The sequence below is a fragment of the Filicampus tigris genome, chromosome 3 (assembly GCF_054856515.1).
Source record: "Filicampus tigris isolate MCC_2025a chromosome 3, RoL_Ftig_1.0, whole genome shotgun sequence".
Taxonomy (NCBI): domain Eukaryota; kingdom Metazoa; phylum Chordata; class Actinopteri; order Syngnathiformes; family Syngnathidae; genus Filicampus; species Filicampus tigris.
In genome coordinates, this window is record NC_141219.1 from 17,376,296 (window position 1) to 17,398,655 (window position 22,360).

At 39.9% G+C, this 22,360-nt stretch overlaps 2 protein-coding genes across 4 annotated transcripts in view; one reads left to right on the forward strand and one right to left on the reverse strand.

The window, feature by feature from the left end:
* Positions 1-2,067, reverse strand: part of znf821 (zinc finger protein 821) — a 22,053-nt gene extending 19,986 nt beyond the window's left edge. The window contains exon 1 of one of the 2 annotated variants that reach the window (XM_086025084.1): positions 1,936-2,067. In XM_086025084.1, coding sequence (XP_085881210.1) covers positions 1,936-1,939 — 4 coding nt within the window. In that variant the 5' untranslated portion in view covers positions 1,940-2,067. The remainder of the gene's footprint in view (positions 1-1,935) is intronic. The other variant, XM_086025086.1, reaches the window with a different exon arrangement.
* Positions 1,939-22,360, forward strand: part of ap1g1 (adaptor related protein complex 1 subunit gamma 1) — a 27,130-nt gene continuing 6,708 nt past the window's right edge. The window contains exons 1-20 of one of the 2 annotated variants that reach the window (XM_086025079.1): positions 1,940-2,214; positions 8,884-9,087; positions 9,174-9,298; positions 9,482-9,623; positions 10,176-10,272; positions 11,604-11,680; positions 14,562-14,657; positions 15,872-15,952; positions 17,351-17,449; positions 17,531-17,586; positions 17,789-17,902; positions 18,010-18,150; positions 18,422-18,476; positions 18,603-18,725; positions 18,841-18,930; positions 19,323-19,447; positions 19,557-19,661; positions 19,768-19,909; positions 20,018-20,144; positions 22,189-22,293. In XM_086025079.1, the coding sequence (XP_085881205.1) occupies positions 8,887-9,087; positions 9,174-9,298; positions 9,482-9,623; positions 10,176-10,272; positions 11,604-11,680; positions 14,562-14,657; positions 15,872-15,952; positions 17,351-17,449; positions 17,531-17,586; positions 17,789-17,902; positions 18,010-18,150; positions 18,422-18,476; positions 18,603-18,725; positions 18,841-18,930; positions 19,323-19,447; positions 19,557-19,661; positions 19,768-19,909; positions 20,018-20,144; positions 22,189-22,293 (2,101 nt within the window). In that variant the 5' untranslated portion in view covers positions 1,940-2,214; positions 8,884-8,886. Of the gene's footprint in view, positions 2,215-8,883; positions 9,088-9,173; positions 9,299-9,481; positions 9,624-10,175; positions 10,273-11,603; positions 11,681-14,561; positions 14,658-15,871; positions 15,953-17,350; positions 17,450-17,530; positions 17,587-17,788; positions 17,903-18,009; positions 18,151-18,421; positions 18,477-18,602; positions 18,726-18,840; positions 18,931-19,322; positions 19,448-19,556; positions 19,662-19,767; positions 19,910-20,017; positions 20,145-22,188; positions 22,294-22,360 lie in introns of both variants that reach the window. The other variant, XM_086025080.1, reaches the window with a different exon arrangement.

Here is a 22,360-nt window from a genome sequence, read left to right on the forward strand (position 1 = left end):
TCGCGGTGCATTGTGGGATAAGTACAGCCAAGGCGGAAGTGTTAGCTATCAAGCAAAAGCTAGTCGGCTAGCAACTACCAGGTACAAATAGGGAGAATATCGAGAGTTTGACTTATTTTTTAAAAAAAGTCTTCACATTAATATGCGTTAAATGAAGCATTATGGATGAAATAAAAACTAATTTTACTGTTGGAAAACATGAAAATGTGAAATGAGCAATGAAATTGTATCTCATCCAGAGAGCAGTGTAAATTAAAGATACGTTTAATGACTACAGAACATGACATTCCCCACATAACTTCTATCGTTTGTTTAAATAATCCATTTGATAACAAAGGAAGGCTAAATTCAATAGGTGAAATATGACTAGATCAGCAACTATTTTACATTAGCTCAGGGGATACCAACCTTTCTTGAAACTGAGAGCTACTACTTGGGTACTGATGAATGCAAAGATCTACTAGTTTGATACACACATCTGAAATAACACATTTGCCCAAATGATGTTCAATAATACATAAAATTGTATTGTATAGTACACCCTAGTCGTTTGCTGAATTATCTTACTAGCAGGGCTGACTTAGCCAATTCGCTTGACAAGAGATACAACAAAATGGGAATGGAGAATTGAACCAATCTCTCCTGTGTGTGTGTTACTTGCTGTGGGACAAACAATCTGTTGTTAGAAAATTGCAGTTGCTTGGTTACTGTCAAACTCAGCTTGGAAGTTGGAACAAATGTGAGTGGTGTCATGCACACTGTGATAATGACATTTATGATCCCAACGCCCCTACGCTGGTCAATGGACACTCGAGTAATGCGCTTCAGTCATCTACTAACCGCTTCAAACAACATATCGCTGGCGTCGTGCCAAAACCTTATGTCACATTTCGGTAGATTTAATATTTTTTCAAAAATGCAATACAATACAATTTTACTTATATAGCGCATTTCACAACAGCTACAGAACTTTCAACTTTTTCACACTGACACCAAATGTGCGTAATCAATAAAAGCAAGGGCTAGATGTTCTTGTCAGTTGCAGTAGCACTGCTGTCAGTATCTGCTGTGGGGGATGCAGTAGAGATGAAATGGAGAGAGACACAAAGGGATGTTTTGGGGGTTTTTTTACCACGAAGATGTGAGCAATATTAAATATCGATAAATGTCCTTATCAAATCTAGTAAAAGCATTGAGATGATTATTTGTTAAACAGTAATCCGCAAGATAGATTCTAAGGGCTTCAATTTTCTGAAAATCATACATTAGTCGATGATAACGATTAAACGTGAAAATCTTTGCGGTACATGAAAGTGGAGGGCCCCATGATTGGCTTACCATGGGCCCGCATAACGCCCTTGCTCACTAGTAAGGACAAAGACTGTACATCGACCATAGGTCGACTATCAGGGACAACCAGAATTGTTATATTTTAGACATTCATTTTCATCGATTGTTTTTCTTTGCCTAAAAAACAACAGTTTGGATGGAACAGATACAAAACATACCGCTAGATGGCGCTCGGCGCCGCCATACACCTAGTGCCACAACATTACACCAACAAGTCGTCATCACTGAATGCCACGAGTAAAAGGACCGCATCACCACATGGACTAGAAAAGTGATATTCTTCCGCAAGAGAGGAAGAAGGGGGGCTGAACAGAAAGTAATCCACATCAACAAAAATGATATCACTGTAATGTGCCGATCGCGGTCGAATAAAAAGCGACACGCACATACACCGCACAGCAAAAGGCTTAGGACCATTACTTTTTTTTGTTCGGTTCGCTTGTAACAGAAACAAATTGACGTTAGCGAGATGGCTAACAACAGACTAGCTCTTTATAATAACGATGCATCAGAACAGGCGCTAGACAACACCGCGCACGTTCTAACCAATGCGGACATACAGTACTGATATAATCAGTGCTTTACCCATGTTATCCAGCGATCGTCGGCGTATCAGGCGTGCGTCTTGGAACAGAACAATACCACGATTTAAACAAGTCCTCCGATGAAAGCTAACGCTACTGTACGCTGCACAACTTGAGCAAACCTTCTTGCTCCAAAACCTTTTGGGACATGTCAGTGTAACCCTCCGCCTGCGGTAGATGTGCTGAGGCTGGAGTAGCCACCATTTTGCATGTCGAGTGTGTTCCTCCCTCCATTGCTAATAGAGACGATTCCACTTACTTTCTGGCGTCACCACGGCTGGTAAGTGCATCGCGAGTGAGCACCTGTCATTAGACGTGCGGAAATGGTGCAATATATAGAAATAATTGGTCGTTTTGTTGGTATTTACGTTGACAACTCACGGTGGCGCTGCATAGGAAGTGCTCCATAGTGCACCGGGGTTGTGCCTGTCAGAAGCTAACTTAGGTACACACAACCATTCATACTACGCGACTCCCAGCTATAATCGCCGTGACAGCACCGTTTATTAAATTCACTTTTACCCGGCTACCGTAATCAACACTCCATTTGAATGTACATATCAGTGGTATTCATTGAAAGAATATGGAGATATAAAGGAGTGACCAGGTAGCAAGCTAACAACGCCTTAAAAAGGCCTAAAACCGCATCATATCCCGTGGACAGGTTCAGGTGTAATTTCCAACAGCGATCGCATATCAGTTTCAATGAAAAATGTTTCGGGACTCAACCGTCGTGTAATCGTTTGATGTCAGTCAAGAGGAAGGTAACTTATTCCACTAGTGGTAATTTGAAATGCTACTCCTGTTAGCTCGTCGCTAGCCCAAATGTGTAGGTGTCATTTGTGTCACCGAAAGCAACGTTGCAATGTTACATAGCTGGATAATAAATGCAATCCTTACAGGTGTCTGGATCTCTAACGTTTTGGACAAAGTACCACCTGCTAAAATACTTAGCTCTTTAAGTAACACCATAATGACCAACATTAATATACAGTAGCATAGTAGGCCCAAGTGTAAGTAAAATGTGTTATTCAGTAAGGTATATTTAGTATTTTTGTAACCCACTGTAAATGACATCATGTACATTTTGAAGATTAACACTGTGCCTAAATATAGGAAATTGACACAAAAGTCATAAACTGGCATTAGGATGTAAGGAAATCTATGTGTCAATTTTCCAATGTATGCATGTACTCGCATGATGTTGGTCTTGTAACAGAACAGCAGAAAGTCAAAATTGTGACAAAATTATGAAAATTACTAATAAACCGACTACTGCATGAAAAAGTATTTCAGAGTAAGATGAGCAACATTAGTACACAAAACAGCAACACCTTCAAACCAAAATCTATCACTTTCTATGTACATTGGATACTTTTAGAACACCTGCATAATCTACAGCCTGTTACAGCCTACATTTTTAACTTATGAGCGACCCCTCAAGGCAAGGGCAAAAAAGCTGCATGTCTGAGCGACGCAGGCACAGTGTGTGGGGTTCTGCACCTAGTTTTCTTGAGTGGCCGACTGTCTGCAATTAGTTTAATTTTTAGCACAATTTTTGCACACAAAAAAAAAAACCTTCTGAAAAATCACCGGACACAGCTTTGCTACAAAGCTAAATTAGGTACTGTAATATCTGTTTTTTCAGGTAAGAGATATTTTTGGGAGTGACAGTGTCACTGAGGTACAAGTTTAACAGCACTTTGTAGTTCACACAACGTCCCACTGAGAATGGTTACTAATATTTGGAGACATTGTTTAACCATAGAAGATGAGCATAATATACAATACAATACAATTTTATTTTCCATTTGTGCAGTTCCAACACCCTCTGGTGGTTAGTTTATTAGTGCAGTTTAAGTGCCTCAATATTAGGTGTTTGGTCATTGCAGGTCATTTATATACATTGAGGTTAATGTTAACTGTACTATTTGAACCATGTATAATTAGGACCACAGATAATTACCATTGTGTAAAGACATTTACATGCAACTGCGCATGTTTATTTTATTTGTATATATAGACCATGATACTTTGCACTACTGAGCCATGACTGGCCAGGCCTATTTCTTTGTGAATGCTGTTATGTACAATATCAGAATATAATAGAATATGATGTTTTGTTTTGTTTTTTAAATATGAGCTCTTTTGTACAATATTGTGAGCTTTTATCCAGTATCGTGAGATTTTATATATCTCCAACCTCCCCACAATATTGTGATAATTATCGTGTCGTGACATTTGGATATCGTGACATTGCTATTTAATACCACTCTCACAGTGTCAGAACTAAAGAGAACACCGTCAAAACAATTAACCACTATTATTGGACCAGATGCATCTCAATTTCCAGTGTACTTTCTTTTCTTTTTCGATTATTTTTACTTAAAGGGAAAGTTTGCAGTTTTAAAACTGTGAATAGTATTTGAATGTAGCGTCACGTCACTAACCTCCTCTGCACCTCCTACAAAAATATCAACAGAATAGCAGTGCTAGCAATGCTTCCCTGCTAATTCCGCGTCACTTCTGAATCTTCTCAGTTGCCCGAGGTCCCATTGCTGTTGTTGGCAAATGAAGGACGGGCATGTTTTATTGGGGCGGCATGGCTCAGTGGTAGAGTGGTAGTCTCCCAACCCAGAGGTTGTGGATTCGATCCTCGGCCATTGTGACCATGGCGAAGTATCCTTGAGCAAGATTCTGAACCCCCAGTTGCTCCTGATGCTGCGTCATCAGTAGGTAAATGAGGTACAGTATCTGAAGCGCTTTGAGTACACAAGGTAGAAAAGCGCTATACAAGTGACAGCCTATTTACCATTTATGTGCCGGGAGTAGATATTCTGTCATAGTTTCAGCAAAGCTCCAGAAGCCCAAGGTAACAGGTCAGAACAATGCCGCTCAAGTGTGCCCGCAAGTGTCTGGCAAATGGGAGACACCTCATTAGTAACAGATAATTTTCAGGTCATAGTTACTTTCAACAAATATTTGACAAAGTTTTTTTTTTAAGCGGAAACTGCCATGATGCAATACAATAGGGCTTGATGGACGTTGTATTCGCTACGGAAAATAATGATCATTAAGAAACTATTAATTGTTTTTTTTTGTAGGGATGTCAAGATCATATTTTTCTGCAGCTGAGTCACAGTAAAGTCACTTCATTTTGTAGCGATACATTATCACAGCATTGCTGATTTCTACCGTTGTTGCGTCGGTGACGGGAGCGTGGCTGGTTTGGCTTCGGTGCGAGTGAGCGATGGGGGTCATAAACCTCAGTGCTTGCCGGATGGCGGCCTCCTCAGTTGCCTCCATTTTAAAGGCCACAATTTGAAGTCAGCTGAAAGTGTTGTCATCCGTGTTTACCTTAAAGTATCGCTGCACGATTGACATGGTTCCTACCCGGAAGATGTATGTCAGGCTAATGAAGTGGTATCGACATGTAGTATCGGTGTATTTTTCGGAGTGTGACTACAGCCGTATAGTCTTGGTGCAGCCCTAACAACAACCTTTGGGTTTTTAAGACTTGAGCATTTCTATTGTCTGCGGTTCACTAAGAATAAAAACTGAACTATGGTTTATGACTTTTTGAAACATCATTGACATGTTTTTCCCCTCAGTGTGTACTCAGAATAATGAATAATTACTCAGAATAATGAATAATTCAACATAACTTTCAAGAATGTGATTTTGAAAGCCTGTTTAATCTGTTGTTGTACGGTACGTGGCAGGTTGACTTCTCCCAGTGGTAAACGGAAGCTTTGACAAGCTTGTTATTTCTTGGTCTCGGCCCCTTGAAACAAAATCTAGCGCAACAAATCTCACGAGGGGGAAAACTTGTTAGGAACATTTCACAGTGCATACATACTATTCCCATATGAGCCACGTATCTACATGGCTGGTGCCTTGCCCCATTAGGATGCCCATTTCATAGCTTTTGTATGGTTTATTTTAGGATTTTGCTAGTAGAATAGTTCTTCTGATTGCTGTTTTTCAAATGCTATCGGTGAGATTCCTGATTGTCAAGAAATGTATTGACAGTGCTCATCAAACATGGAATATCACTTAAGCCCTCTTATGAGACACGAAACACTTTATTCTTTCCATGTTTTAATGTCTCTGCTTTGTGTTGCAAGGAGTGCACTTAACGCCACTCTCAGCCATGATGGAGTTCCACGAGTGCACTAATCGAGTGCATCGCTACATAATCTCCAGTGTTATGTAGAACTTCACCCATTGGGTAGTGTTGAAGTCTGCCGACAGACTTAGCTGTATGTTTGACATGACACAAACCCTTTTGGTAATTCCACCTCCTTATAGCAAGTCCTTAATAGGTCCTTGAAAAACCCAACTGACTCACCCAGATCTCCGTCTGCAATGGAGTTGCGCTTGAATGTAATGTTGCTAAAGGGAAAAAATAGGCAAGGCCGCTTCGTTTATATATTGCATAGTTCATACACAAGGCAATTCAATGCGCTTCACACTGCCAAATTTGGATTTCTGAGTTTAGAAATCAAACTTGAATATTTCATGTCATCACCATTCTAGTGAACAAAATGATCACTGTAATTGTAACACTTTTGAGTGGGAAACTGCCTCTGACTCCATCAGTAATTGTGTACACAGTCAGTATTGTTTAACATTAAAATCACTTTCACAGTTTTTTAAATGATGGACAGAATTTGAACCACCTTGTGAACACACAAGATCCCGCCTTACTCATATTGAGATTTATCCTGACTCTAATAACAGTGACAGTTACAATGTCTAAGAGTATTGGATATCACAAGAATGTTAAGATCTAAGAATGCTGCCTTGTTCTGCATCCAGAAGGAATTTTTAATTAAAACAGCTCTTGGTAAGGGCAGGATTTAGTGTTCAACACAGCAAGAGACTGGAAGACCCCTTTTGTAACGACTACAGGTTATATGAATGCTGTTGGATCACACTCGACAGTTTGTGTTGCAGCAAGAGTTGTTCTTCCCTGCCCGGGCTTTGACATTTTGTCGCAGCCTATTTTTAGATTGTTTATAAACTGACAACTTGTGACACTGCGATCTATAGTTGTTTTACCTATTGTCATGGTAGTAGGTAAAAATGTATGTTGTGTTACTTGTGCCCTTTGGCTTGCTTCCATTGATATCCTTAGTCTTTATTCCAGAATAATCATTTGTAACAGCAAGGGCCTTAACACTTAAACATTAAAAGCTTCCTAACATTTGTTTACAAAACCCAAAACAATAACAGAAGTATAGGCAGTTGCACTTGAGGCCCAATTAAACCTCTGTTACAAAACAAAGCTGAGACTGGTTATCCAAAAGTTGTAGACTTAGGCTGAGTTTTTTGCATGTTGAGTGCCCCAGCGTGAGTTGTGGCCATGGGCAGGTCGTGTATGAATGCGCTTGTTACATGTTTGTTTTCTTACTATTTGTACAATAGACCGATTGAAAGTGCACTGATGTCTTTGACCACCCTTTGACCATCCTTGACCACATGCGCAGGCATTACAATACTTTACAACGAGTGATGGTAGGCTATATTAAATTATCTAACATCCGTTCATTATCTTGTGTTAGCGATTGTAGAGGACGAATTCATCAACTAATAATTATGCCCATCCCCAGCATCTGTGGTCTTTTTTTTTTTTTTTTTTTTTTGCCATTTTGGGAATGCTTGACGAATTGTACCTAGAGGGAAATCTTTATCTACACAGTGAATGTGGAAATCTTGTGAGAATTTTCTGGCAGCGCAAATCCATTTGGAAGCGGTGGATTGGCTTACATTTGCTACAGCAGCTTAATTATGTTTGGCAGTCTACCAGTTGAAAGGCATCAGGGCAGTGAGACCAAGTGCACTAATTGACGGTCATAATCCACTGTCGTGATTGTTTCTCGGTTCATAGTTCAGTTCCTCACAAACCGTGGCATGATATTTTTCAATGATGCGTTTGATTTTATAAAAGATATCCCACCCTTCTTTTATGTTTGGTTTTGTGTTTAACTGGGTGTTGGTTTTAATAATCACAGGAGAATTTAAACTTAACACTTGTACTACATGTAAATACTAGGGCCTGACCGATAAGATTTTTTTAGGCCAATGGTGAAAAATACAGATTAATCAGCCAATTAATTACGGTAAAAAAAGATATGATGCATAAAATACATGTATTCCGCCAACGTATTTCAACGGACATAAATTATACGCCGTTGGAAGGACATTAGTCCTTGACATATGCGTGTTTGTGTTACCAGTAGTTGAATTTGTCACATTTAACGCATTTGTTTGATTTATGGTGCATTATGTTTTTATTTTATTTTAAAAAATAAAATAAATAAACAGCTACTTTATTTGTGTGTAGAATTATGACATCCAGGTCAATGCATTGCTCAATTTGGATTGCTCACCCAAGTATTGCTTGTATTAAAAAAAAAAAAGAAAGTTTGCTTTGTTTTTAATGAATGACAAGTCCATAGAATGACCTTATCAACAAATTTCATTATATATATATATATTTAAGGATACAAGATTATTGTATATATATTTGTGTGGAATAATATAAAATAATGAAACCAGTGTTGTGTAAAACTGCTGTAAATGGTTGGAATACAGAAAGGTAAAAACAAGTGGCAAACATCAGCCATTTGGCCGATTATTTTTGGCTCATGTTTGAAGGGCCATAATCGGCAGATTAAATCGGTTGGCCAATTAATTGGTCGGGCCCTAATAATTTCACCAACCTTTTCCCGTGGCATGTTTGCTGTCAGAAGTTGGCCAAGGATTTGGGATTTCGCCTCATATTTCTCTCTGCACTGTGAAACGAACGAGCCAAAGAAAAGGTTCATTTCAATTGGCAGCTCTAAAGTCAGTTATTACTCCCACCATTGGCGGATGTTGTTGGACGTTCTATTCTGCACCCGGTGTTTTAGTTTGCCAACCTTTTTTGCCGTCTATGTTCCAGAGAATGCCAGCTCCGATCAGATTGCGGGAGCTGATCCGGACTATCCGGACAGCGCGGACCCAGGCAGAGGAGCGCGAAATGATCCAAAAAGAGTGTGCTGCTATCCGCTCATCTTTTAGAGAGGAGGACAATACATATCGTTGTAGAAATGTGGCAAAGCTCCTTTATATGCACATGTTGGGCTACCCGGCGCACTTTGGGCAGGTAAGCGTTGTGTGCAGAGTATATGATACTGATGGACACTGTGTAATATCGTGACTATAAATCTCTTATCCTTTTTTTTCCCCCAGCTTGAGTGCCTGAAGCTGATTGCATCCCAGAAGTTTACTGACAAGCGGATAGGTTATTTGGGAGCTATGCTGTTGTTGGACGAGAGGCAGGACGTACATCTATTAATGACAAATTGCATTAAGAAGTAAGCTGTGGCCTGAGACTCAATGTGTCCATTCGATATTCTGCTGGGAAATCTGTTGTTGTTCTTCATAGTATGTTTCCGTAGTGTCCTTAATGTCTGTTTGTTTAAACAAAACAAACGACGCATACATTCAATGATGCTCCCTGGAATTGCTGAATGTAATTGTTCTCTGTTGTCCTTCAGTGACTTGAATCACAGCACACAGTACGTCCAGGGACTGGCCTTGTGCACTTTGGGCTGCATGGGCTCCTCAGAAATGTGCCGTGACCTGGCCGGAGAGGTTGAGAAACTGCTCAAAACATCAAACTCTTACTTGAGGAAAAAGGTGAGCTGCGTCTCGATGAACTGAGTTCCATATGATTAAAATAAATGCGGTCTCTAGCAGTAAATATGCAATAATGCCTCCTCTTGTCTTCTGTCGTACAAAGGTTTTATGTGTTTCTGTTGTGTCTAATTCTCAAATTGTGTTGTCATGAGTGACCATAATTGAACCATCCAAAAATATGCTGTAATATGCAACTTGAAAGCTCCACAAATCACTGGAATTGAATTCACTAGTTTAAGATAACAGTACAGCTTGCGCCTTATTCAGAGATGTAAAAAAGAAATATTGATGAACTCTAGTTTTGGACTGCATTTTAGCTAGCTGAACCATATGTATACACCTGAAAATAATGACGATAATAATTTTAAGAAAACACTTAATGTAGTTAAGGTAAGAAAACTACAGATTCCAGCATGTTGACTATTCGTAAGTAAACGTGTGTGTTTTGTGTATATGCTGAAGAATTATTAAACACCAAGTCGAAAATTGTTGATGGTTAAACTTTGCTTTTCCGCCTGTGTCTTATATCTAAAATGTTTGTTTTGCTGACAGGCGGCACTGTGTGCAGTTCACGTCATCAGAAAGGTTCCTGAACTCATGGAAATGTTCCTTCCAGCCACAAAAAACCTGCTGAGCGAGAAGAACCATGGTTAGTGCAAATGCTTTGTCAGGATGCGTTCGGTGGCTGCCCTTCACCACTGCGCCACTCATCCTGTTCTCTGCCACTCGCTGTGCTGTGCTCTGCCCTCTGCCCTGCTTGATGCGTGTACTTCACAGGGCAGAGGAGAATTAATGAGCGTAAAGCTAAATAAATGAATTAATACCAAGTCTCTTACAGATATAGATAGATATAACAAACTGAAAGATTTAGTTAAAAAAAAAGTACTTTCCTCCCTCTGAAGCATCAGGGCTGTGCTGTCTGAAAATCTTATTTTTTCAAAAATATTAAAACGGTTTTACACCAGCATATATTATAAATCCATGATACAAAATACTATTATACAGATTCAAATACAGGTGCTCTAATATTTGAAGTGAGCATGTACAAGGTCCGTGTCTGTAATAATGACTATAAGAAGTAGTTACCGTTTTGTTTTTCAGCTTACACCAACTGTTAGCAAGGTAAAACAACCTGGTATCCACAAGGCTCACAAAGTCATCAAAGAACAGCATTTACATTTGAATAAGTGTCACTCATTGTCATAGTAATCAACTTTTTGGCCATACAGTTTTGACCTTAGATTTAGACTTGACTTAGACTTGACTTTATTGATCCCTTTGGGATGACTCCCTCTGGGAAATTTGCATTGATTAGTCGGTCTCAGATCAGTGAAAATATTTCTACAAGTATTAGCTTAAAATGTTACGTTCATATTATAAGGTTATTGACACCGGACCCATTTGAACACTTGTCGTGTTTCCTCTTCGGTGTGTTGTGCGTCTTTGCGCATCTCTAATGCAAAGTGAATGGGGGAAGTGTGATCTCAAGCGGAAGTATGTGTTTGGAAGCTGGTTCTGGCAGTGAATGGAGACACTCGTTCTAAACATGGCCTGGCGAAACCTTTTGTTATTGGTTGTTTGGCTACATACTTTGAAGCAGACACAGAGACTCTAATTAGAATATCTAAGTGCAGATTCACTTCAATGGACAGCAACAGTATCCATTTTACAATGTTATTCTATTATCTCGCTCGCTCACACTCACTCCTAGTAACTATGTGATACCCCGAATGCATAGTTTGCATTTCTGTTTGTAAATGATCATTTGAAACCATTAGCATGTGATTCGAAAGCTCCTGCGGAGAATATTGGAACTGCTGCCATGATTTGTCACAAACTCATCTCCAACTCGCCGTTACAGAAGTCTTATTACCTTCCTTTACAGCAGCATAAAAACATCAACGCACTCCCACACAACTCCGTTGTGCACACCACCCCTCCTCCGTCAGCATAATGACTTTTTGTTTGTTTATCCCTTAGGTGTTCTCCATACATCTGTTGTCCTCCTTACTGAAATGTGTGAGAGAAGTCCTGACATGCTGTCTCACTTCAGAAAGGTACAAACCCATTCTGTTTAGGTCAGGATATTTACTTGATCTGTTATCCTGCCTTGTTTGATGTTTTTATTTTGTGCACCAAACGAAGCAGATTTAATGGCACACCTGGATGTGATATTAATAGATGGTTGGGCTGCAAAGAGTAATCGATAAACTCAAATAATTAGATGACAAAATATGTTCAAAGAAAATATCTGCCTCGAAGCTTCACAGGAATCATTTTTCCACACCGAATGTTAGGGCAGTCGCACACACCACTCCGTGCAGAAATAAGTTATGCAATGCCGGCAAGCCAGGAGTGAATACTCTGTAAAAGACGCATGAGCATATCCAAAGTTGGGAATAATTTCACGCTTAACAAGGAAGATGCAATTCACTTCTATAGCCTACCATAGTTAGAAGGTGTTGTAACACCCCCACAAGTGGTGAAGGATAGACACAGCCGCTGTTGCACTTTATTGAAAAAACGTGTAAGAAAACATACGTAGTAGTCGAGTTACTCAACACGGGCTAACGAGTCAACCATTTTACAATCAGTAAACTCCACACCAGCGAATTGCAGCGTGCGGTCCGCGGGCCAAAATTTGGCCTGCTTCCAATTATATCTGGCCCACCAGATGACCTTGACGGGAGGAAAAAAAACCTGATAATTGGGGATGTCATAATATTCAGGGAATTAAAAGTGCTTCGATGTCGTCATTGATTAAAATATGATTAAAATTAAAATATTAAAATATCGTCATTAAAATATAATTTTGCCGGCCATGTTGCTTGGAAGCGCTCCCCTTCCTGGATTCGCGTTATGCGGCCAATCGGATGCCTATATTCACTATACAAGCACCTGACTGGCTGACTAACCCAAGTGAGGAAGTGACCACGTCCCAAGAAATACACTGATGACTGGCTTACTAGGAGACAGTACTTCCGCCAAGTCATGTAAAGGCAAACACTAACTGCTGCCTGCTCTAGCTGTTATACATAATGTGCAAACAATCTCCAGATAAAAAAAAAAAAATAGAGAACTAATGTAAATTGAAGGACGCATTGATTGTGGACACTTCAAATGCAATTAGCGGCGCCCAGGCGTGTTTTAGCATTCATTCATTTCAATCGTCTGAAAGTCCTCCGCTATACGCGGCTGTGACGCGCCATCGCCTGACCTCAAACGTTGGCCGTTGGACCTGCGCTTCTGCTTGTTCTACTTTTCACAGACATTAACTTGGTTGTGTGACTACCTCTGCTAATAGCTGTATTTAGTGCCTGCATTTGCACTCAGCGCTTGGATTTAGCAGAGTAAGCTCATGTCACACTTAAAGTGTCATACTCGATGCCTCCCTTGTGTTCACATTTTCATCTCTCAGTTTAAGATTAAGTGGACACTTGTGAGAGAAAGTTAATGGCAAAGCTCAGCACAGCCCAAAAATGCACATCCAGCTATTTCTAGGTCACGTGCAGGATAAAAATATGCGTGTGACGGTAGAAGAAAACTGGATGTCTGCACACTGGATTAACAGCTCCCACCACTAAAATGAATGAGGCAGTTATTCACCAGGCAAGGCCATTAATGCAAAGAGAGCTATTAATCCCGTGTGCCTATACCCACTTCTCCACTACCTACTAAATAAAAGTGGCCAAGTAGAATACTAGCTCTTAAGTCACACACTGTAAGACAATGCTAACACCTGGGATTTTGACTGAATTGTGCGTCAGTCTTATCTTTCTTTTGCTGTCTTTTTTGCTTGTACTCTATTTCACTTGCTGGCTGTCGTCTCTTGATGCAGCAAAAACTGTGCCTGAAGCGCCACCCCCCATGTTCATGATCTACTTATTTTGAGCTCTCTGAAAGTGAATGATTTTCCACTCCCTAACATCTACCTCATATTTTTTCTGTCATTTGTCCTTGTTACAATTCCTGCATTGTGTTAGAATGAGAAGGTAAGAGTGCATTCTGATCTCATAGCTGGTGCATGCTGTAATTAGTATTCAATCTTCACAAGTCACCTGAGATGTAACCAATCTGTCCTGTAATTCATGGTGCTTTTTTTTTTTTCTTTTTCCTCCTCAAAATTTTTTTAAATTTGTATTTATCTTGTACGGTGATCATTGCAATGTCAGTGCGTGTTAGTATCCGATCCGGTGGTTTATTTGTTAGCTGCACTCCTCATCCAATTCTTTTTATCTGATTTGCCAAATAGACGACTCATTTGGTCACTGTTGAGTGGGTCTATTCTCACGACTGTCACAGGTGTTATCACCAGGAACTGATGGTATTTACAATGTTCGTCGCCGAGGTTGCTTCCATGTATTCATGTAGATGACGGTCTTTCGTGTGTAGTTGTGGGGAAATGTTCTCTTTAACAGTTCAAACTAAAGCAACAATGCTACTGTTAAGTTAGGGCAGCTCTGTTTTATTTCGGGTTGATTGTCACCATCCCCACAATTTGTGTAAAATGTGTGTATCCGCTCAACCTTGGTTAGACCAGAAACCATTAACGTACATAAAATGTTGAATTAGTCCTCAAAAATAGAGCACTTGAAGATCAATTTTCTTCTGGTTTCTAACAGAATCTAATCCTAAAATAACATTTATTTTCACTAAATTCTCATAGTGTAGTGATCCTGTAAGCTAAATATGTGTCCTTCTAACCAAATATTTCTCTACAAAGGATTTGATTTGACATATCAAGCGATTTTCAGTTTGATTGCCTAAGTTTTTACTTAACAGCTAACCCCACCATTTTGTTCTTGATGGTTGCTAATGATAATAATGACATTTAAATTTTTACTTTTCCTGTAAGTATTGATGCAGCGTATTGGAATGTCTAAACAAAATATTGTGACACCACCTCTTTTCTCTTTTGATCTTGATCTTTTTTTGTAGCTGGTTCCTCAACTGGTGAGAATCCTGAAGAACCTAATCATGTCTGGATACTCACCTGAGCATGATGTGTCGGGCATAAGCGATCCTTTTCTACAGGTAAATCTCCTAAATCTGTCTCAAGAGTAATGTTGAAAAACATCAAAGTTTTAATTGCTGAAATGCCACACGGCTAAACCATGCCCACAGTTGACAAAACAGAAATTGTCAGACCCGTCATATTCTGAGCCATGTGGCCGAAAGAGACTGAACTGGACAATTGCAAAAAAAAAAAAATACAGTCCACAACTCACACCTGCACATCAGGCTATTGACCCCCATGTACATAATCAACTCGCTCCAACAGAAAAACTACAATGGCCAGTGTTCTTCTTGGAAAACATGGTTTTGAGGCGCTACATACACTGTATTCACTTTTTTTTTTTTTTAATTGACCCACAAACAGCATGGTGCAGTTGTCAAGGAGGAAGCTGATTGCCCTGGCTGCTGTAGCTATGTTATAATTAAAGTTAGGAAGCAAACAAGAAATTCTGTAGAAGGAGATTGTGACTGTTTGTAAGATTGTTGGCTCCATTCATTGACTATATTTATGTATTTCCGTACCAAAGCCTTTCCAGCTCTTTATTTTGTCATCCACAGGTGCATATGGATTATGGTCTGTATGTATATGTCAACAGTGCGGGCAAAAAAAAAAGAAGCAGCGACTTGTGAACTTGTCAAAGTGTTGCCAATTTAAAGATATTGTCACTGTATTCAGTGACTTCTCCAACCATTCTAGCAACTATTGAAAAAATAAAAATGTCTCCAACGCCAAATGTCTTCTGTTGGCAACAATAAAGTCAGATCTAAACTGGAGGCTTCTAGTCAAGCTCAAGTACACTGCTGATGTGCAGCCCTGATTATGAATATGATTAAGTATTATTGTAAAGCACAATACATATTATTATGGCTTAGCGCCACTGCCTGGATGTCGCTTTGTTCCGAGAAACATAATTTTTATTGCGAAAGTTAGTGTGGATTTGTAGCAGAAACACTTAACGCTTTGCTTCTTCACCCACAGGTACATATTGAATAATAAATATACTCTGGCTTGGCAATTGCAGTGGCTGGCTCAATCTCATTAATACCTGGAAATGTCTATTTTGCGGAAATGTCTCGTGACACGACATGGCCTTTTTGGTTGGATGTTGTGATGCTCTTCACATGCGATTGCCAGTTCAGTCGAGTTTGGCCCCGTCCTTCAGTGTGCAGCAGTCTGTAACAAAGTGAATTGCATTTCATGTGTATTAACAGACTTGTTTTCCTTTTCTTAGGTGCGAATATTGAGACTACTACGAATTTTAGGCAGGAGTGACGATGACTCCAGTGAAGCGATGAATGACATTCTTGCACAGGTTAGAGTTGGTTATTTCCTTATGTGACATTTTTTGTTGATTCATTTTTGTTTCTTATTTTATTAACTCCGCTATGACATTTCCTTATCAAACAACACATGTGCCTTTATCTCTGGGCATTTCTAGCAGCGCACACACATTTATACTAACACATTACAGCTGTGCTCAGTTGTTGTATCCCACAAAAGAGAAATAATGGCAAACAAAGGGAACAAAATGAAACTGCTACAGAATAGGACAAGAATGGGACAGATCACATTGAAAGAAATGCTGTATGATGATAAATAGAGTGATCCATCGTCTGAAAGACTGTTGATACTTTATATTGTCTGACAGCATTCATCATCATGTTGTGTTGTATACAGCACACATATGTTCCTCAAGAGGCGCAGATGGGATTTTGAAACTGGGGGGTGGGGGTTAAGTTTATAAGAATAATACAAATTTTTACTTGTATGTGTGTGTGCTGAACATGTTCAAAATTTCTTTGCGACAAGAAAAACTGTTATAGACCATTCAAATTGTTGACGAACGTCTTTGTGACTGTTGAAGACCTTGAACGAACCCCGACGGAAAAAATACATTTGCTTCGTAATGAAAACAAAGATTTTTCCGCTGCTTTTTTAAGAGTATATTTCAATTCAGGTATTGTTGACTACATGCCACAAGACTATAGCTAAGGAGAAAAAAAAAGTTACAAACATCTGCTGGAAATTTTTTCTTCTGTTTTTCGCGTTGAGCAAATGTCAAATGAGCAAAATGTGTTCAAGTGAGAGTCGGAATTTAGAGCTTGCGACACTGTAACGCCAGAATTGCGTGCTCCCCAGCTTTATAAATGTACAACAAAACGTCTAACTACAATTTTTACATGAGTAGCACATAGCATCAATTCTGTCTGACTTCTAAGATTCGTCTGCCCTGCTGAGTTGGAGATCCGACTTCAAGAAGAGGGATGATTAAAATTCTGACTTAGTGGTACAAATTCCGACATTTTTGTGTAACTTAAGCACATCAGTAGTTGTAGCACAACATACGCTGTGCTGGCTCCATCACCAGTCCGAATGGAAGAGGAACATTTTAGTCCTCTGTTTGACCAGAGATTTTTGTCACTGTACGTGGAGGGGACGGATTATGGTCTTTATGAAACTGATGGAGATGCGCCCCCCCGCCCCCATTCCCAGTGCCATCTGCACCCCTGTGTTCATCAGTCCATACATAAAAAATATCAACGTCCATGAGTCACCATTGTTGTGGTGCCTTTTAAAATGGCCTTAAAATGAGATGTTAGTGTCACCTGTTCTCACAAAAATTGAATACCTGAATAGGATCAGGACTCTCACCAAACGTCCATCAGGTTGAGTATAACACCGATGTGCTGTGTATTATTCTTGGCTGTAGGTTGCGACAAACACTGAGACGAGTAAAAATGTGGGCAATGCAATCCTGTACGAGACTGTGTTGACCATCATGGACATCAAGTCCGAAAGTGGACTGAGGGTGAGCTCGTACAAACCAAAAAACAGCATTTAAGTGTATTTCTTTACTTATTTACACTATTATGACTCTTTTGTGTTACAGGTTTTGGCAATTAATATATTAGGTCGATTCCTCCTTAATAATGACAAAAATATAAGGTAATTCCTATGTTTATGTGGATTTTTGAGTTTCTCGATTGTCACATTTATGAACTGGTGGGGGATTGGTACTCTGAAAATGCAAAATAATTTGGATAATTACATGTTTGCAAAGTATTCATCCCACACTTGTATTAAGCCAAAACTGAAGAGAGAAGAGCAGAATTAAAAACATTAAGCCCTGTATTTGTCACCCTTGCAGATATGTGGCATTGACATCCCTACTAAAGACGGTACAGACGGACCACAATGCAGTGCAGAGGCATCGGAGTACCATTGTGGATTGTTTAAAAGACCTTGATGTATCCATCAAGAGGTAAGCGGATGATTTTCAGTATTTTGAAATGGAGGACCTTCGCCCATTCACCTTTTTACGTAACTGCTTTGTTTCTGTCCTTGACCGTCTTCCTGTTGCTGCTGTAGACGTGCAATGGAACTGAGCTTTGCCCTGGTGAACGGCAACAACATAAGAGGCATGATGAAAGAGCTGCTCTACTTCCTGGACTCGTGCGACCCGGAATTTAAAGCCGACTGTGCATCTGGAGTCTTCCTAGCAGCAGAAAAGTACGACATTGACACACATTTTCCACTTGACTTACTGTTGTGCTCCATTTTGCACTACAGTGACAAATAACACATCCCAAAGGCTTGTCAAATATATATTTTTTCCTAGTGAAACCAAAGAAATGCTGTGTGATGATAACAAGAGTGATCCATCGTCTGAAAGACTGTTGATTCTTTTTCTTATCTGACAGCGTACATCACTTTATCACCTCGTTATGTTGTGAGTAGAAAACTTAACATTGCCTGAAATCTCAATGTGTCTGTGTTACAGGTATGCCCCTTCAAAAAGATGGCACATAGACACAATAATGAGAGTTCTCACTACAGTACGTATAATTATGCGTTACACCCAAGCGAGAAATCTGTTTATTTAAAAAAAAAAAAAAAAGAGCTATTTCTACCAAAGATCTACTTGTATGCATTCTAATCAGCTTGTCTGCTCGTCTTTGCAGGCAGGCAGTTATGTGCGCGACGACTCCGTGCCCAACCTCATTCAGCTCATCACAAACAGTGTTGAGATGCACGCATACACAGTACAGAGACTCTACAAAGCTCTTCTGGATGACATCTCACAGGTCAGAACTGGGAACCGGCTTGATGATTCATATCGGACATACTGGAATTATTATGCAGTTTTATTTTTTTATGGAGGAGGGCAGAAGAGATGGACTCTTGTTTCTGTCTGTGTAGCAACCTCTTGTCCAAGTCGCATCCTGGTGCATAGGAGAATATGGTGACCTACTGGTTTCTGGACAGTGTGAAGAAGAGGAGCCCATTCAGGTACATGTTGAAGAATTGAATAATGTGAAACACTTAAGGCACACATGTAAACAATTGGTAAGTGTGGTCATGTTGTTACCTTTTCAGCAAATACATCTGAACACAAACGGTGCAATAACACCTGTGGACAGACAGAATACTCACAGGCATATATTCTTTATCCTCTCCGAGGCATGTCTAATATTACTGTCGTACTGAGCAGCTGTTATATGTCTTTTACACTGGCCCTGGGTGGCCAAGGTGCACACACCAGAATGAGCCGCACAATGTGCTCGGAAGGAGAAAGTGTGACCAAAACTGTTACTGTATCTTTTAACGGGGTATAATATTATAGCAAAGCACCTTTGCCTGCTAAGCTGACATGCATTAATTTCCATCCTTTTCTAAACAAGGTGACTGAAGATGAAGTTCTGGATGTGCTGGAAGGTCTTCTAGTATCCAATCTGTCCACGCCTGTGACTCGAGGCTATTCTCTTACTGCCATCATGAAGCTGTCTACTCGCTTCAGTGGTGTCAAGTGAGTCACCGAATTTAACACTATACATAATAAGGCTTTGCTGTCGTGAACTCATTTGGAACAACATGCACCCCTGCAATTTCCTGCTGACATTCAATTTTTTTCATAGCCGAATCAAGAAGGTGGTTTCGATATATGGCAGCAGCATTGACGTAGAGCTGCAACAGAGAGCAGTGGAGTACAACGCACTTTTCAAGAAATACGACCACATGAGGTGAAGTGGCAGATAAACCAAAATAAAATGGACCATTTAGTAGAATTGGTCTTTTCTATTGTGGTTCGGTGTGGTTCATCCTCCACTGCTTGTTCTCCTCCCTCAGGCCAGCTCTCCTCGAGCGAATGCCCATAATGGAGAAAACGGCCACTAATGGTCCCACCGAGATCGTGCAGACCAATGGAGAGACAGAACCCTCCGTTGGGGAACCTAAACATCCACCCCCTGTCAGTCAACCAGCCAACCAGGTGAGCGACACTTTCCCCACATGAAAGTGGAGTACTTAATTTTGAAGCCTAATTTGAGCACATGTAACTATTGACGAGAGTCACTCATTTAACACTTAACCCTGGCAGGCAAATGATTTATTAGACCTGCTGGGTGGTAATGATGTGGTGCCAGTAATCCATACCACCGTGCCCCCCAAGCCTACGTCATCTGGAGGAGAGCTGCTGGACCTGCTGGGTGACATTTCACTAAGTGGTAGGAGACGGCAAATCTTAACAGTCAACATGTAGGAGTTGCTCTGTGGTTTTATTTGAAACAAAAAAAATCAAACATCAAGTTTTATACTTTAGTATAAAGTATTCTGTATTTGTGATTTTTTTTTTTTTTCGCCTCCATCAGCAACATTATACTGACTCAGTTGATTAGCAAAGGCTACATACACTGTGTTCCAAAATTGTTAGGCACGTAGGGTTTAATTTAAAGTGGATGTCAAGTCAAAAATGTTCTTTACAGTAATATTAATGCAGCCCCGCTCGTCTAACCGCGGTATTCTGCTTAATATCGTGTTTGTGGAATATGAGTTAAGTAGCAAAATGTATTGTTTTTATCCATCTCGTGGCGGCCATTTTGCCTTGTACTGCCACTTGCTGTGGACTTAAAATGACATTACAGTGCCTAAGGGCTCAGTTTGCAAACATCACATGAGCAAACTCAGAAAACAGGTGAGCCGTGATTGGCCGTAACCTGAGACCTGAGCCTAAAGGCTGTGATGTAATTTTCAGTCGACAGCGAGTGAGAAAATGATTTGATTTGATCAAAAAAAGCTCATTTTTTCTGCTTAATTCATATTCCTCAAACACAGTGTTAATCACAGTTTTGTGTTTATTAGACTAGTGGGGGTGAATAGAACATTCTATTATAAAGAATCACTTCCTCTTTAAATAGCTTTTCTGTAGAATATTGTTTGTGCAAATTCTTTCTCATGATATCGATCGATTTCAAACCGGTTAGCCAGTTAATTTCCCAGCTTAGTCTATTTAAAGGGAAATAATTCCAGGAAGTTGTTGCCTATTATTAATCAAGTCACAGTTTTCATGTAGTCTGAGGAAAATATTCTTTTTTTCTGATGAAAAGCATGAACTAATCCAACGTCTTACAACCGGAATGAATACACTGAACATCATGAATTGTTGTTGTAATTATTAAAAAGGCACAAGGCAGCAATGTGGCCGAGTGATGTTTTGGGCTGGAATAATGGAAAGTGAGTTTTTTATTTAAGGTGCCCGAAGATGTCAAAGGGACCTCTGCAAAATATGAGCAATTTCTAACTGACCACATCCTTCCATGGTATGAAGAGAATCCTGCCTTCTGCAGTAAAACAATTCTCATGCAAGACAATGCACCATCCCATCCAAAATACCATTGAAGCTTTAGTTGTTGTGGATATAAAGGGAGAAAACTATCGCTACTATCGCTCCCTGACCTCAACCCTATTGAACATTTCTTTCAAAGTTCTTTACAACCTATTATACTTAACTAGAAATTGATGTGCATAATTTGGAATTATATTTTTTTTGTTGGCTAAATTTGCAAAACATACCGTTGTCATTTTTGGTAAAATTCCACATTATTATGTGACATAATATAATTGCTCATGATTAAAAATGTTTTCAGTGTAACGCGGTTAGACTTTTTGAGGAAGATAAAAACTGCAATATGCCTAATAATTTGGAATACAGTGTAAGGCAGTAAGCCCAAATAGAGTACTGTACTGTACAGTAAACCTCCCTCCATCACGGATTCTTTGTTCATGCCCCATCTTTTTTTCTTTTTTTTTTGTTGGTCCAGTTATAACTCAAATTTGTTTTTGTGTAATTCCACTTTTGCCCACAAGATGGTGGCAACGCCATTGTGTTTTAACTACATTTGAAAGAAGAAGCGTGAACAGGAAGTATGTCAAGATCAGCCTCATTTTTGCTAAAGCAATTAGGACGAGATTAATGAATGTCTCAATCCTCCCCCCTCCTGAATTTTATGATTACAGAAAGCAACGGCTCTACTTTCATTTTTAATGCACTTATCTTTGGGCAAAAAAAACAAGTGACAAATGCTAGAAAAACATGACTAGAGTGTATTTAAGTAAGGTGTTTCTATATCGCTGATTTTTGCATATTGCTGGGGTGGTCTGGAACGTGATGAAGGGGGGCTCACTGTTCTAGATGTTCTAGCATGTCTTTGAGGATCCATTTCCTAATGGGTCATGGTGCATCAAACTCTGATGTGACCTTCCCCTCCCAAGGCGGTCCAGCCACTGCTCCTGCTCCCTCTGTACCCTCCTCCCAACCCCCTTTTCTCCTGGATGGCCTCTCCTCACAGCCCCTCTTTAATGACATTGCAGCTGCAGGTGAGAGTCCTGCCCTCGCTTCACCCTCCGCACCGCATTCGAGTGTCTCGTTTACAAACACTTCCCG